Below are 17,847 nucleotides of genomic sequence, written 5' to 3' on the forward strand. Positions count from 1 at the left end.
AACACACATTTTCTTCTTTTTCATATCTCTAAAGAAAGTCTGTCAGAGACACAACAGTCAGCAATTACAGGTCAGTTTTGTCACCAGTTTCATTGAACTCCAAGTCAAATTCCAGATGTCTTCATTTTTGAAAATACCTAGTGTTACTTTTTGTGTAAAACAGAGGTGTTATAACCAAATTTTCTGGCAGTCAATCTTTAGCTCTTTTACACTTCTACGGAATATATTAATTTTTATTTAGTTTTGGTTTCACTTAGGCTTTCTGCATTTTTAATATATTTGATGTATCCCTGAAAAAATTAATATTTAATTTCAAAAGCACCTAACCTAATCCATTTCCTTTTACAGTAAGTATGATCTAGTGCATCTGCTTTTGTAATATTCATGAAATCTGGAAATCAAGGCTAGGCATCATATGCTACCATCATATGCTAATAGAGGGTTTTGCTCATTTGAGTGTTTGATCTGTTTTGAATGCCCAAATGGCCTATTAGAATTTCCAAGACATAAACTACTGTAAATGTTATTATATATATAAAAATACTATTATATGGGTATAGTAAATTTTAATTTTTATAGATACACACTCAGATTCGCATGAAATAATTTGTCTCATTTACCTCCTGCCATGTGCTTTTTGTGTAAATAGCTGCTGAGCAATTTTATAAAACTGAAGGTTAAATTATGCTGATTCTAAAGAAGAGAATTTGATTCTTGGTTATAATATAACAGAATATCTTGTCTTGAGGAAAAAAGCCTTAAAATAATTGGTTTACATAGTATGCGCATGCTACAAGCCCAGTTAATTGTATTTTTGAGTGGATATGCCTCTCTGATTCAGGCATTTGAAACAAAATAAAGCAAGGAGTATTTAACATTAACAGTAATATAACAAATAATAATAATTTGGGGCATGAATCATTCCTTACATTCCTTTCCAGCTACAGACAATTTCTGTTGGGAAAAGTGCCATATAGTATCGACAGTGACAACAAATTGTATTGTGCACTGAACATCTGTTTCCGACTCCCACACTGATATTGCAGGTTGGCTACTTCTGATTTAGTCTTCACAGGCTGCCCAACCACAGAGGAACTGGAAATTACTGGTACGTTCAACTTTTATTATTGGAACACAGGAAAACTTTATCATCATGCTGGGAAGGTCTGTGTCTTTTGAAATATTGGAAGGAGGATTATGTGAGTGCAGAAAGCCACATGCGACAGTTCTTAGGAAGAAGGGGAAAAGTGGCTGCTGTTCATTGTGTGTGTCAATACACATGGGTATGAATGTCTGAGATTAAAATCTCAAAATGGAACAGTATTTCTGTTTTCAAGATGCGATGTTTGGTGGAGATGGTTTGGTGGGGGGTGTTTACTCTTAATAAAACCAGCAGCACTGCAGAAAAGGACTGGATTGTCCCAGTCTTGCTCAATAGGTAGCACAGTGTCCCTATACAAAATACCTCTGGAGTTCAAAGCAGTTTCTATAGGGCAGAACAGACTGAGGTTTAGTTTGAATTGCAGGCTCTAGCCCCAGAGAACTGAGCTGTTCTAACTCATATTTACTGCACCAATTTACTGTGATAGCAATTGAAACAGTAAGGCTGTGTTAACTAGCGGAAATTACACCTGTTAAAAAAATCAAAGCCAATACTAAGCAATTTTTTCAAAACTAAGGGGAGTTTGCTGGAATGATCAATGTCATTTTTCTCATAGTTACACCACCATTGTTAGGAAAAAGGTTAAGTTCCACTTTGGCTGGGAAAAAGAAGAGAAGATACATTCTTGACAGGCACCATGTACCAGTTTGATAAAGCTCCAACTCCTGATCTGTAAACTTTTTTACAGAGAAAGGAGAGCAAGAAATTCCACTGAACTCCTGTTAACACTAATTAGAGTTGCCAGCATGCAGTGGAATCAAAGGCAAAACATGTGGAGCTCCCACTGAAGTCAAGAGGAGAAGGGTATGACTTAAAGGAGAGGCATGCAAATTAAAAATAAATGTGGTTCAACTTTACCAAATGAGCTACTCATGTAAATACACACTTTGAGGTCTAACCCTTCCTACTGGGAACACTCTCCCTGCAAGTTCATTCCTAGTCAGGAGACAGCATTGTCCTTGACCACACTTGCCAAATGAGAGCCTGTCTTGTAAATGATGGGTCCAAGCCATGGACAACGTACAGCAATTGCCATGTGTTTATTTCTAGTTAAAGTTGTTACTGCTGTTGCTGTTGTTAATATTCTTGTAGTTTATTCACTGTTCTATAAGCAAGAACCATTATTTTCCAAGTCCTGGCATCAGAAAGGCAGTGCTACTTCTTACAGCAATTTTGGATTTCTCAAAGACTTGAAATTCTAGGTAAAATCTTAGCAATATGGCAAATGTTCCAAATAGTATTAGGACAACCCACGTCTTGGCCTCACATGCAGAAGATTGCCTGTTCTTGTTTTTCGTGAATATGATATGTTCTAACTCCAACAATACTCAGTAGAATTTGTTTGTTAGCAGCTGGCTTTCTATGTCCTGCTCTTCTCTCCATGTGTAGATTAAAGGTACCTTAGGGACTGTGGAGTTGTCAAAAAAGAAACTGAAACTATTTTATGCTATAGTGACCTGGGTATGAGCTACACATCAGTTTTGGCTTCCACTTGCTCACCGGATAATTTGCACCACCACCTAATTTAGTCTCATGTCTCATAGCCACCAGTCTAATACATGCCTGCCATTCCCACAATTCTAAGGACAGGGTTGTTATTGCCCTAAAACCACTGCACAAACAAACAGGAGCAGAAACAGAAACTTTAGGCAATTGGCACCTGTTATTCTTTCTACATGTTTTAGCTGGTACATGAAGGAAAGTTAATACTTAGAATTAAATAACTTTGCAGTTTTATTGTGATTTTTACTGAGCTCTAGAAATATCAATATGATGACTGCTGGCCTTTATGATCCACATACCATGAAACTTTTTCTCAAATATTTCCACCTTTTCCAGAAACAGCGCACAAAGATTTTGAGGGCTTGTCGCTGAAACCATTGACTGATTGAAGTAAACAGTCAGTGGAGCCCAAAGCCACAAATAATTGCGGTTACTGCTGCCTATGGCACTAACACAGTATTCAAGATCTTAACTTGCACTTCTTACTTGGACAAAATTCTCATTGGTTACAGTAAAGCTTTTTCTGATATGCAGTATAAGACTGGGTCCATAAGCACAGGCTGACTTACACTGAAAAAATCTATATACAAGACTGATTTGTTCAGCTCTCTATTTAGGAGAGCAAGTAGTTACAGGTACATATTTATTTCCTTGCACAGTGAATTCTGGGCATAGCATGGAGATGAGGAAGGTTCCTATCACTGTTAGTCTTTTCTGCCCATAGCTTGAAGAGGGATGAAGCAGATGTGACCAGACAGCCCTGTCTCTGCCTCCCATAAAATGCTGGATCATCCCTCAGACTAACCAGTTGCCCAAGAGATGCAGAAAGCTGCTTCTTGAGTGGTGAGGGATTATGACTCAGCACCACCAGTGTGCTCATTACTCAGGACAAACTGGGAGAGTGCAGTAAGCATTCCCCAATAAATACCAAAAGGTATCCAGATGAAACAAAGAGACGGTATTGACTGCAACACCAGAATAAAGATACAATTCTTCCTCACATTCAGTGTCACTTAGTCAGGGTGATGTTTCCTGTACTCAGCAAACACGCCAGTAAAAGAATTTCCTTGGCATTGAGACAACATGGAAATGTCCTTTTAAAATCAGTTAATACCAATAGAACTCATGAGCTAGCTGGAACCATTTCCTATGCTATGGAAAGAACACTCAAATAAGGTTAACCAAGACATTTCACCCTCCCAGCCTCCCCCCTCCCCATCTATTTCTGGATGTCTTCTTTTGTTCACCCTTTGCTAATTATAGTGGCCTTGCTTAGGTGATATTTATAGTCTTAAAAGAGTTGCCTGACTTTCAGAACACTTTATTCATGTATATTTCCTGTGTTTATTGTTGCCTTAACTAATTTTTTAAAATTAATTTTACTTGATCCAAGATTTTATTTAGCAACAAAAATCAAAGTAACTTTTCTTTCAACAAATGCAAGAGCTGTATTTAGATGTAAAAAGCATTTTTCTATTTCTGAATTTCCGAACACAGATTTTAGTTTCTTTCCCTCCCTAAGTGATGAGTATGACAGAAAACTCCAGAATCAGACAAAATGAAATTTCTTTTTTCACTGCAGTATGGTTACTTGGTATTTTATTTTACTAATTTATCCTTTTTTTGTCAGTAATGGTTACTTTAATGAGTGGGGTGTTTCTAAGACACAGTGTTAAATATTTTTTTTACCCAGACTGCCCTGATGTTTTTCTAACCACCTATAACTGAAATTCCACAGGTTACAGAAGTGGAAAAAAGACACTGAGAACATCTACAGAAAATTACATCTTCACCTTCCCACCTGCACCATATTTCATCACTTTCTTAGTTTTTCTTCATTCCTTCTTAAATCTGCCCTTTTGTTTCTTCTGTGGTTGCACTGAAAATGTGCCTGTAGTGATGCCACTAGCAACAACTTTCAGTCCCTATTTCAAAATAGCAAATAAAGAACATTTTAGGGAAAAATCTGATGCGTGCCTTTCAACTTCCTTGACAGGAGTTGGAAATGTTAGAGCAAGACTAACTGGTGTTCCACCTTTCAGCAGCAAGGCTTTCCCCGTCCCTGGAAGCGGCCGCAGTCAGGTGCGCCCAGCTCAGGTAAGGGAGAGCACCTGGCGGCTCCGGGCCGCCGCCGTGTCCGGGCCCCGCGGCACACGGGAGCCCCTGGCTGGGCTGGCCAAGGGCACGGTGCCTGCCGCAGCCGCTCCAGGGGACGCAGGGAAGTGAACGGCTCCTTCTCTGGGAGAGCCGCTGGAGCCCCTCTGCCCCTCGAGGCTGGAGCCCGGGGCTGGGCACGGACCCCGCCACACGCCCGGTCCGGCCCTGCCCGCGCTGCAGCGGCGCTGGGGCGCAGAGCTGCGGGCGGCACCTCGGGCTGCCAGCTCCGACCCCTTCACTCGGTCCTGAGGCGGCTTCAGAGGAGCAGAGCCGTGGCTCGAGTTAGTCGCTTTTTTCAGCTTTTCTACCATGTTTGCTGATGCCTGCGCTGGGCACAGCCCTTCCCTCACCTGCCAGCTCCAACACCCCTCATGGCCCCACCTGGGCCCCACCCACGGCGGCATTCAAGCTCCAGCCAGGGCCCTGGGCTCCCTCACTGCCGGTACGTGTCTTTGTCTGGTCCCTTCCAATCCTGCCATGTCCTTGGGGCTCCCCAGGCTCTCTGTGAGGGAGGTGGGGTGGGGTGGTCCTGTGGGGGATGGCGGCCTCTGCCCCTCAGTGAGGCTGAGGCCATGGTGCTGCCGTGCCCGGCGGTTTCTGTGGCACATGGAGAGAAAACGTTTCAAATGCATTTTGTAATGGGCTAAGATGGTGTGTTGTGATTTAGGTGACATTAGCTCTGAATAAAAGTGTGCTGGAATGGAAAATACTTAAGTCCTTTAGTATGTTCCTGTGTTTATACAGCTCAATAAGGTGTCCAGCCTGTTCTGAGTGATCCTGTGATTTGCAGCACAGTTTGAAAGCTCTCAGCTTTAGGCCTTCTCTCCAATAATGAGTCTGATGACTGAGTGCTGTGGAAAACATATTTGTGGTGCTACTAGAGGCAGCACCAACATTTATGGTGAGGAACTACACAGTTTCTCACTCTCCTAGGTATGTTTTGTTCAGATGATGTGCTTCTACAAGGCTTTCATATGGCTATGTAGAAGAGCATCCATATGATGCAGCTTCAGCAGGGCTTAGTAGAAAGTCTGTAAGTGACTTCAGTATGGCTGGGATTTCATCCTTACTGCAGGTGATCCTAAAGGCTATGGGTTGACAGAAGAACATCCTTAAATCTGACCAGCTTTGATAAATTTATAGAGGCACACTTCCACTCTAACTGGGAATCATCTCATAGATCAGAAATATGATGGAGATATTGTATATAAGTGCTGGTTCTGAATGATACAGATACCATACAAAAATTCTGGATCAGAATGGAACAAGTTCTCTTCCTGGTCTAAGATCTATAGCCTGGTTATAATAAAATATCATAATTTGCAGATCAAAAAACAGCTCCTTTTGGGATTTGTTCTTTGGGCAAAAACTTGCAAAAACTGTACATCTTTGCAAGTGAAGCTCTGTCATTCTGACAATAAAAATGTGACCTTACTAGGTGAAATCAGGCAATATATCTGATTTTTCCAAGAGATTGGAATTGTTTAATTTTCAATGTGTAAAGCTCTCCATCATTTGGCAAAATGATCAGACCCTTACAGAAGAAAGTAACAGCTAAAATTTGCCTGAAAATACAACAGTCTGTCAACATGGCTGAACATTCCCTGTTCAGTTTCTTAGTACAGGAGTTATTGTTGGAGTTAACTTTAACATCCCTTTGGACTACTCAGCATGCAAGATCTAAAGAGCATTGGTTTTTCATCTCACCCTACAGCAATGTGATATACATTTGCTAACACACCCAAGTAATCTTTCTGTGTCACTGCTGGCAATTGTCAAACTTTAATTGGAAGCTTACATTTTGAAGGAAAACAATTAAACTGTAATATTAAACTTCTGTTTTGTGTAACCAATACCTCAAACTCAGATTAACTCAGTGTCTGCTTCAGGATTGTAGCAGGAGTGGCTGTAGCTATGTAATTCCTTGTGTCCATATGTAAGGCTATTACATCTCTACTTAGGGGCTAGCAGCTTTTTGAATGGTTACTTGCTCAAATTTTCTCTGTAACAAAATTTGTTACTGCACCACGGCTGTTCATGGTAACTTTGCTGGTGAAGTGCTGGGGGCAGGTGCACTCAGGTGCAGAAGTGGCAGTGCTTCCAAAAACACCTGCATGGAACATGGTTCTTAGTCACAGCGTGATGCTTAACTGGCAATTAGATAGAAAATTACTGAATCCAGAGAGACTAAACTCAGTCTCCTGCTATCAGGGGTGATAACATCCGACACCACAGTGAGACTAAAGTACCAGCTCTGACATGGAAGGGCATAAGAGAATGTCATCTTTATGCCTAAAAAATGTGCCAGCAGTGACCAAACTGTTTAGAAAGGCTAAAAAATCACATGCCCTCATGCTGGAATACAGTGTTTAATTTGCCTTTTTCCAGAGAAGAGCCAGATCCTCATGAAGTTTATTCTAACAACGTGTTCCTCTACATTTTTAAGTGTTTGAGGAATATTTTTCTTAGACCCAGACACACTGAAGCCCTACTACAAATCAGCAGTTATACATGCCAACATATTAACTAATCTGATTACTGGAATCAAGTGTATTCCTGTACCTCAATTTCTGGCAGCTTCCGTAACTGAAAGAACACTGCAGAAATTTTATTTCATCAGCTATGTGAGTTGCATTTCCTGTCCTGATAAACACACACTACAAAGTCCAAAAGCACTTCAAGTTATCAAATTGCACTTGATTACTTAAGTCTTAATAATATATCAACCTTTCATCATCCTGAAAATTTTTAAGGTATTTCAGTGCTGATCTTTTTCTCAAAAAAACAAAACCCCAACAGAACCCCAAACTATTTTTTGCTATTCTGTGCTAATTCAATTTAATTATTTGATTTCTGTTGTATAATTCCTGACTTTCTATGCATTCCTTGGTACTCAACTACATATGAACTGAAATTTGAAATTAAAGCTGGTATATAAGAATTACATTATTACATCTATCTAAATTGATTTCACAGAAGAAATTAAGAGCCTCCAGGAGTTCTGTTAATCCTATTCACATTAAGTTTGCACTTAAAGAAATAAATTGAAACTCTGATAATATAGTTTCACTTCTGGGGAATATGTAACAAGGCCTAAAAGCTAGGCCTTTGTTAATTTATGAGCTGCCAAAATATCTGTGGTGCCATGTACAGTGCAAGTTCTCTAGACAGGGTGCTTTGGAGATATGTGGATAAACCACTGTTTGTTTGAAGGCTACAACTAATGTAAGCATGAGCAAATTTACACTTAGAGCAAGAAATCTGGCTTGGGACTGACACAGTCTGACATCAGTGAATGGTCTAGATTTGCAAACTCAGTGAATAATTGTAGGATGAGCTTCTTTACCATGAAGTGCACTGGTTTTTCCCGCAATCATTCACTACAAGGTTTGTGCTCACATGGTACTTTGACCTACAACATCCTCACTAAAATAGCCAAATAAGGAAAGGTAGGCTTTTTTGTGAGTCACCATTCTTTTAGTGCCTTTTGTAACTATTAACATTCAGTTGATTTTTTCTGATCTTCAGCCGGAAGAAAGTATCCTGAGGAGTGTTTTTCAATGCAGGTCCTGTGTTTCTCCTGCTCCAGACAGAGACTGCTTTCTTTTATGGGTTCAGTAATAGTTAGCTCTGGAAGCAGTCTTTGAATTTTCCCTGATGTGGGCTGATGAGGAAAGACCAGTCTAGAGAAACTGTCTGCATCATTCCTTGGGGCCAGGCAGCCTTTGGACTCTAGAAACTCTTGCAATATTTTCTTTTTAGCTTTGTACAAAGACCTTTCACCTGACCAAGACAGCTGGCTACAAATCTAGCATCTCCAGAGCATTCCTGAGTTTTCTTAGCTGAGGATAAGATGGATATATCTTACTTTTATATTTACTGAGCTTTCAACAACTCCAGAATAGCAAACAAAGGCCTTCTTTACTATTACTATTACTATTACTATTACTATTACTATTACTATTACTATTACTATTACTATTAATTACTATTACTATTATCCCGAGTCTCTTAGGATGTAACCACTGTATTATTTTGTCTGTGTATAAAGAGCCAAACAGAAATATATCTCATTATGAATAAAAAAGTAATATGTAACATTAACCCCCCAGAATTTATGGCTTAATTATTCCTTACAAAGTATTCTGACTTCACAAGACATGTAGGGATGTTTGAGATTTTAGCAGGTGTTAAATTCAAATTTACTGGATTGCAATTGGCTGCTTTGGATCTTACTCTGGCATTATTATTAATCCTGACTACTTGGCTTCTTTAATTTTTCCATTAGTTTCTGATATTCTACATGAAGATGAGAGGATCTGCTCCTCAGCAAGTGTGAAAATTATCCTTAAATTACATACTTAAATCCTTACACAGGTGATATTCCAATGCAGTACACGCTGTGGGTAGTTCCACACAGTCCATATTTTTCGCTTTTACATCCTCAAATTGTAACATATTCCAAAAGAGGCAACGAAAATTTGTAGATCAATAAGTCAGAAGATTGTGATAAGCTTAAACTGGTGAAAGCTTCAGAAAATAAAGTTTTAAAACAGATTTTTTTTCATTTGTGATTTCTTTAAAAAAAACCCAAATCTGCACTCAAAAGGAAAGAAATAAGGGAAACTTAAAAGCTGTAGCTCAGTGGTTGGTGGGTTTTTGTTATCTCTAGGGTAATTGTGGCCTAAACCACTGACGGACTGGGACAGCATTTTTTATCATATCCTCCCCCTGAATTCTGCTAACTACAAATCTCTACATTTAGCAGAAAGGAAAATGATTGCTCCTTTATATTAATTGAAGAGATGAGGGTGTAAGGCAAAATTTATAATGAAAAGACACAGTAAATAATTGTAGACATGCTCCTAGCAGCTAACAGCCAGTTGTGCGAGGCATCGCTCATCATGACAAAGCCAAGATGAATTGCATACAAACCACATTTACAATTTTGTACTGTTTAATTATTTGAGTAATTTAAATTTTTAGTCCCAGAAATCTGTTAATGCACCTGTCTTATCTGAAAGACATCTCAATATTCCATTGTTTAGACAGGTAGGAATAAGAGTAAAATATATTTTTGAGCAAATTCATGCTTCTCAGCTGTGAATAGATAGGGAACAAAGTTAGCTGCTCTGAAAATCTAATTGCATCTTTATCACAATTGCCTCCCCTTCCTTCTGCATTTAAAATATGTCATAGTCTTAGGTGGCTTTTTTTAACCTACAGGTATTAATGTCCTGTGGAGCAATCTAAAATAGCTGCTTTTGCTACCTTGATCTGAAGAACCTGAAATCGTGGATGGATAGAAGAGAACTGCATTCAAGAAAGGTTTGGAAATCTTTTGTTTGATATTGTTCTTGTCCTCTCAACTGAAAAGAGAGATTTTGTTACCCAGTGCTGTTAAAAAAGTAGGGTCTGATCGAAACATTCTTTTGAAACTGAAAAGCTTAAATTTTTTAGCATTGTGTATAATCTGGTCCCTAAATTTTGGATGTGGATGGATTTCTTAATGAGTTGTTATTGTTCTGGAATGCTGTGCAATTTTGTTGATCTTGTCCGTCTAAAAAAATAATCTGGATATGCCGGAAGGTATGAAACTGTCTGACCTCAAAGCTTCCAAGATACAAAGGATACAAACACTACGGTGAAAGCAATGCCTTCTACAAATGTGTGAAAATCAGTTCATAAGCCAAAGGCTCTACGTTGCAAATTTTTAGAATATGTGTATTTCCAGAAGCCTGTGTGTACATGGTAGTGTATAATACATCCAGAACCAGGAGAAGTTGGTCAGCATTTTCATAAACAAATTTCTGCATATTTTGTGTCCATACTAGTAAACATAGGTTGGTTGAAGAACATAATCTAGGCTGAAGTTGGAGGTGAAGGCCATCTTCAAACTGTTCCCAGTGTAGCATGTTGAATGCTCATAAAATTTGTCACTTTAATAATGAAATTTTAGGGCAGATTGTAACTTAAAAGTTTGTACACTGAAAGGTATATACAAGACAGTCACTTTTAACTCTAGAGTACCTTACTCTAGACTAAAATACTCCCCAGTGTATGGACAGAAAGATCTGGTCTCGGATATTTGCCACATAGTCTACTGGAAATATAACATGTCCTTAATTTCAATTTTTAAATTATTTAAAATGAGTAGCATGGCTTATAGCTGACAACAAAATTGTATACAACTGAGATAGCAAACATGTGCGAGTCTTTTACTGTCTTTAATGCATTTTGGTTTTCCTCTCTAAGTAAACTTCCTCACTTCTTTCTCTTTGAATAGACTGAGCTTTCAATGATTCCTGCAATCATTCTCACAAAAAGAATGGAAAGAAGCTGAAGTTGCATATGCAGCTTGCTTTTCTTGTAATCTGGCTTTATGTCATGTGTCCATGTCCCTATGGTCATGACAGACATGCTGTTGTGGCAAGCTCTCTGAGTGCACCTTTCAATGGATCTCCCTTTTGTGCTCTTAACTCATGTAGATTCAATTAACAGTGAAATCCTACAGCAATTGTTACATTTGGAAGCTGAGTTATTTTCTCTTAGTTTGAAAGGAGCCAGAAATTACAGTCAGTCACAAAACTTTACAGATTTCAGTAGCAAATACTCCCTGCAGCAGACAGACACAGTAACTAGCAGTGTAACAGGGAAACTCAGATGTGAGTTTAGTTCACCATCTTGAGGGGTTTTTTGAGACTGAAGATTATTCTTTCCAGAGCTGATTTTTGTATTGAGACAGTGGTTAAAAACTGTAGTTCATATCTATTGTCTGATCTCAAATTTCTGGCTTAAAATTTCTGACTTGAAATTTCAGACGACAAAGCTGCTTTAACAATAAGTCTGAAAAACGTAAATGCGTGAATTTCTGTCCACTAGAAAGCTGTGCATGAGGATTTCTTGGGTGCTCTAGCAAAAATAAGAGCATTGTAGCAACCTAGACTAAAGGAATCCCCCATGTATCAGTGGTGATGAGAATCAAAAGGAGTCCTTGAGGTCTCTGCTTCTTCATTGCTTTCTGTTCCATGTGTATCCTGCTTAGGTTTCAGCCTGCACAGTTAATAAGACATGGGAATGCATAAAGTAATATCCCATTGAGAAACTGAATATTCCAAATATGGACTTATATAAAGTGAATGGAGGTGGACAGAAGTGGCATTCCCCCATATGTTAAATAAGGTAATGAAATAATTACACAAATGAATGTGGAATGGTGGAACAGGTGTGCTTACAACCCTGAGTACAAGCCAGACACTGAGCGATGTTGACAGGGAAGGAGTAGGATTATGTGAGGCCCTATGGATGTTAACAATAGTTGTGACAAATACTGAAGTACAGAAAAGCTGAACTGAATATTGAATCTCTTTGCTACAGCTAATTACAGGCTCAGGTGGAAGTCAGTGGCAAGTTTCCCTTCTAATAGCCTGCCTACTTCAAGCCAAATAAATAAAGAATGAGATTCTTGGAGGGGAGAAAACAAAACTCATGCTTTCCTGCTTGAAGTAGAAGATTGTAAGAAATAGTATTTTTTTCTGGACTGAATGATAATATAATGTAAAATTATTACCTACCTTAAGTTCTCTAAAGAAGATGCTACTCCTCGCCCACTCAACAATGGAGAAGAGGGTTTGGTCAGCCATTTTACACATAAGCCCGAATGTGTTGAGCTTCTCATGTTTGCTTCTGTTGGCTTGCTCTTGCTGCAGATATGCCATGATTTTAGCTTGGACTTGTGGCTCATCAGGCTCACATTTCAGGAGTTCCAATATCAGATGTGGGATACTTGCTGGTGAGCTTGTTTGATAACTATCCATGTATGAGTAGCCCATTATTGACTCTGGTGAGCTGGTGTAAGGGTCAGGGTACTCTGACTTGATAGCACGGCTTGGAAAGTGGCCGTAGGTTTGGTAGCCTTGCAAACTGCCATGGGGTGGCATTGTCATGCTGATGGGAGAGGTCACAAAGGGGCTTCTGTCATAGTCTGTAGGAGGCAAGGCAGTATGGTTCAGAGGTAGGCCTTTAGAAGCTGAATGGATGTTCTGGATTGCAGAGGATATTGTCAGGTCGGTTGGCATTGCTTGGATCACCTGAGTCATGGCTTCCAGTTTCAGTCCATTGGCTCGGATAAGAGCTTTCTTCTGCTGCTTCAATGCCCTGTCTCTCTTGTACATTGGTCCAAACTTGTTTCGACCACCACGCATTCGGTCAGCTCGCACAGCTGTCAGGGGAAAGGAGGAAGTAAATCATTACTAACGCTTGGAATTGACATTCGTAATCAAACAGATATTAGAAAGGAGAAGAAAGGTAAAAATTTAACTCTTCTTTTTTTTTTTTTTTTTTGTTTCAAATTCAGAGTTGCACTTCTATTCCTAAGGAAAAGGATTTATTTTGACTTAACAAATGTCACTTTTTTCTAGTGATTTAAATGTCACATGCATATATTACTAACAAAGAAGGACTTCTCTGTACGTTGATTAGGACACAGGGACAAACACAATGGATGGCTACAGGAATTTCACACCTGCTATGGGATCATGTGGAAATCTCAATGTACATTTGGGTTTATATCAAGCTACTATGTCATTAAGAAACAAGGGCTGAAGTCCAGAATTTGTCTGAGACGTATCCAGCAGACCACATTGTCTCATTATAATCATTCCATTACTGCCTTCCACCGCAGCAAAACATCTGAAATGTAAATTGTGAAATGTTCAGTAGTCACAAAGAGGAATACATTTCTCTTGGCAAAAGGGAAGCATTTCCTTTTGATGATTCTGTCCAGGTTGGTGTAAAACTTTGAGATTTCTAGTTAGCTGAGCTCTATGGAAATGTTTAGCTGCAGTTGGAATGTGCAGACAGAAAGCTGTCAGCTTGCTGCCTTCTACGTGGAAGATAGAAGTGAAACAGAAACTATTGACACTGTTCTGGTTTATAATATCTCTGGAATTAGAAATAATTAAAACAAATCCTACTTAACAGCTGCCTTGGGAGTCATACTGGTGGTCTCTGTCACCGCAGTGTCTGTCACCATGGGATATATGTGATGGACTAGTGAGGAGCTTTCACCAAGCCCACCTTGCCCAATGGCAATTAGATTGAAAGAGGAACCTTTGACAGCCTGGTGACATGTTGAGACTGCTGAGATTGCTGGAGGTTAAGTTCTTGAGCTTTTTATCTTAGGGATTAGTAGGACATTAAAAATTTATTATGAATGCTAGATACGCATAATACTGTACCTTATCACGTAAGGACTTTAACGCTTAATGATTTTTTTGGTCCATGTAATTTATGAACTCAACTTTTAAGGCTTTATATATCACTATCAGGGAAATACACATATAAATGTCACAAGTATTTACAATTAAGAGAACACATGTTCTTCCAATTTTCTAAACAGTGGAAAAGAAGTTGTATGGCTGTGTAAGATAGATAAGAAAGTTAAAGTACATTTTCTGCAGTACCTTTAAAACTACAGGTGTTTTGCTTGAATTTGTAGGAAAAATGAGCTGCCAATATTACTTCTGAATGCTGACTTTTAACAAAATGCATTAGTAAATGTAATTAATTTTAAATCTTTATACACAGTATCCCCACAGGTACTCTGCAATTAAAAACTGTGAGCCAAATAGGATTAGCAAGTGCTTTTATATACATCCCACTCAAATTTAAAGTGAACTTTGTGTAATGACAGAAGACAAAGTTTAGTCTTGTATCATTGTCAGCAAGTGAGAGGAGTTGAAAGTAGGAGTAGACAAATGTATTTTATCCTTCTTCTTAATGCCAACAATGACAAAAGGATTCCGCATGTCCTGTAATTGTACTATTTGAATTTGGAAGCACATGCAATGATTCAGGATGTTTAGTGCAGTGTGTCAGTGCTAGCTCAGTCTTGTGGGCAAATACAACACTATTGAATCAATCAAACTGCAGGAGGCTGATTTTTCTGTTTATCTTCAGTTATATCAACAGCTTCCCTTTGCCAGAGCCTGGTGACTGCCTTTTGTCCTTTCAGGTTCCCTTCATGGCTTACAGTTTTCCTCCTTTGCCTGACTTTTTTTTTCTGGTTAAGCGTCTAGGGTGAATGTAATTTCATACAGTTGTAACAGTAAGGAATTTAGGAGATTGTCCTTGGTCAAGGAAAAATGTCATCTGCTGTGAAATCTGAATTTTAATATTTTATATATCAAAGTTAGAATGAACCATGCATGATTCACACATTCAAGTTGATGATATTTTTGCATTCAGTTATCTCAAAGGGTATTGTACACTTTTCATTGTTCTCTGTAGATGAGAAAGTGAAATGAAGTCAAAAAGTGTACTTCAAAATGCCTTATCCTCTTTCAATCACAACAGCCTCGCAGGTGTAGCATCACAAAAATATAGCACACAACTTTAGAGATTATTTGGCTCCTTAATCTCAAAGGTAAGTCAGTCTGAGAAAAACCCTTATTTTATCTGTTTCTCTGTGTTCTGCCTTGTTGTCAGAAGAATGTACGTAAAAAAACCAAAACAACCCAACCCTAGATAAAATACAAATAAAATCAGATCACTCTCCATAGCAAATGAATATTTTTTTTTCTAATCTGGACAGTTGTTTTATATTTAATCTAAATTAAGTCTTTTTTAAAAGCTGCAAAATGATTCAATCTACATCCATGAATTCACGAACTTTAAAAGCCTGAAATATCAAACTATATACTTATATGACAAAATGGATTATGGTTTTGACTGCTTCCTAAATGGTAGTGATCTACCATTTACTTATTAGATTTTTTTAATAAAGCAACAATTTCACTGACCATACAAAGTAACCTTTTATTAACATTTCAAAGCCATAACTATATAACTTTTTAATATAAAATACAATGCATTAACATCTTATCCTATAATTTTATAGTATAGTTGAAGATATCAACAAGACTATAGCTCTTACCTTCCAATTTCATTCCAACACTTAGACATTTTTGAAATCGACAGTAAGGACATCGTTTTCGCTGTGTTTTGTCAATCTGGCAATTCTGATTTTCTATACATGTGTACCTTTTGTTATTCTGGACTGTTCGCTTAAAGAATCCCTGTATGATAGACACAAAAATTAGCCTGTTTTGCTTGAACGTGTGTTTCATTCAGCATTTCATGGAAATCATTGTAAGATAATTTTCAGAAGCCATTCAAGCACTTACAAAGCTACATAGTTTATTTTAAATTAGCCAGCTGAATGCAGGAGATAGCCACCAGATTCCAGAGGAGGTTTTCTTGTGTTAGTGCTATGTTTTATAGACTTAATGTCAAAGCTGGGTGAGACTTTAAGAAGGCTGTAGCCTTCTGTGCTTCTAACACCAGTGGCAGAAATAGTGACACTGACTGCTGCCTTTTGTATTCTTAAATCATTGCAGAATTGTTAAAGTCTTCCTTTTCAAGTAGTTTTACATGAAATCAGTAGTTGCAAAGATAAGAATAGTACAGAGTACCTCTGGCTATTTTACATCCCAGTGGGGCATGCTGGAGGCATAGTAAGTGCTTGTCATTCACTTCTCATTGATTATTTCTTTAGTGAAAATATAGGGGGCTTAGTTAATTTTTCCATGCATCTAAGTGTTTTAAATTGCATTTTTCTGGCAAAGGAGCTTCACTTACAGTGCACTGCTTAAATAACTGTAAAAAACCCTTTAAAAATTTTTACATTGAAAAATCTGACGTAAATTCACAATTATTTAAGCCTTATAGCAAGATAGACCAATACAGGTATACTCATCTTTCTATGTCTTAATTGGTTACTTGACTATGTGTGTCAAAGTGACAGAGTTTCCATGAAAAAAGTGCATGGTCATAATCACAGAGATCAACATTGCAGTATTGACAAATGAAAATAAAAATCTTAAGAAAAGTCCATTAGATTTTGCAAAGCTGATCTGCATGAAGGATAATCATCCTACTTTATTTCCAGAAAAAGAAATATAAATCAACTAAAACCAGTATTTAGCACAGTTAGCAATGAAAGTTGTTCTAGAACTACATCATGACAGCAAAATACTAAAAAACAGTGACAAAAGTACAATGCAAAACAGTCCAAGTTGTTTGCATTTGTGCAGAGGTCTCTCTCAAAGAGACTTCTACATCCTAAAGCTTTTTGGTGGTTAATTATTTTATGTGAATATTTTAAGAAACATATCAAAAATAACCCAAAATATTATACATCTGGTTTATTTATTTTTTTTTTTTCCACTTGTATTTGAAACAGTTTTGCTGTACTTGTGTTTTTATGGACTGATTAGTACAGAACCTTGCAGCTTTCACAGGTGAGTAGTCCATAATGGTACCCAGACACTTTGTCTCCACATACTGGACACAGCTCTTCAAGGTCTTCATCATAAGAGTAATTCACCATTTTAAACTGAGACACTGGGGGAAAGGAGAAATAGCATATTCAATTAGAATTTACATTACTAACTCAAATATTCTGCAGCTTTCTCATCTAGAGACAAAGCTTACTTAAACAATCACACCACTGAAAATAGGGAGAAAAAAGTTTTATGTAAAAAAAAACAAGTTGCATGGAGACATTCAACTTCCCATCATCAGCAAAGCTGCATGGTACTTAGCAAGTGTAGTAAAGTGCATCAGCTTCTAAGTTTTATGTTCTAAGTATCTATACTTATAGAGTGCCTTTAGCCTACTCCTTATTTTATGGAATCACAAACTGAAAGAATTCATTTAAATCCGAAAATGTTCAGGGGCAAGCTTTAGAAAAGCAGAACGAAAAGATTGTCGCTTGTAGATTGAACTTAATTATTTTTCGTTAAAGTTTTCTTTCAATATCAGCCCGCAAATTTTTAGCTAGACTAAAGCTGTATCTCACAGAACCAGCACTTTTGCAGACTGTGAAATCCAGGTTAGTTACTCGCAAAACCAGGTTAAAACCACGTCCTCCGCGCCTCTCGAGCCCGTAGTCTCGGGATGACCGCCGCCCCTGCGGGCCAGGGCCAGCACTGCGTGCGGGCCCCCCCGGCTGTCCGCAGCCG

The 17,847-nt window shown here is 38.2% G+C and overlaps 1 protein-coding gene across 1 annotated transcript in view; it reads right to left on the bottom strand.

Annotated features, from left to right (window-relative positions):
- NR5A2 (nuclear receptor subfamily 5 group A member 2) overlaps positions 1–17,225 on the bottom strand; it is a 73,883-nt gene extending 56,658 nt beyond the window's left edge. Inside the window, exons 1-3 of the mRNA XM_005423708.2 lie at positions 17,109–17,225; positions 15,759–15,900; positions 12,397–13,043 (exon numbers count right to left, since the gene is read on the bottom strand). Coding sequence (XP_005423765.1) covers positions 12,397–13,043; positions 15,759–15,900; positions 17,109–17,213 — 894 coding nt within the window. The 5' untranslated portion in view covers positions 17,214–17,225. The remainder of the gene's footprint in view (positions 1–12,396; positions 13,044–15,758; positions 15,901–17,108) is intronic.
- Between the last annotated feature and the right edge of the window lie 622 nt (positions 17,226–17,847).

Source organism: Geospiza fortis, unplaced genomic scaffold, assembly GCF_000277835.1.
Source record: "Geospiza fortis unplaced genomic scaffold, GeoFor_1.0 scaffold229, whole genome shotgun sequence".
Lineage (NCBI taxonomy): Eukaryota > Metazoa > Chordata > Aves > Passeriformes > Thraupidae > Geospiza > Geospiza fortis.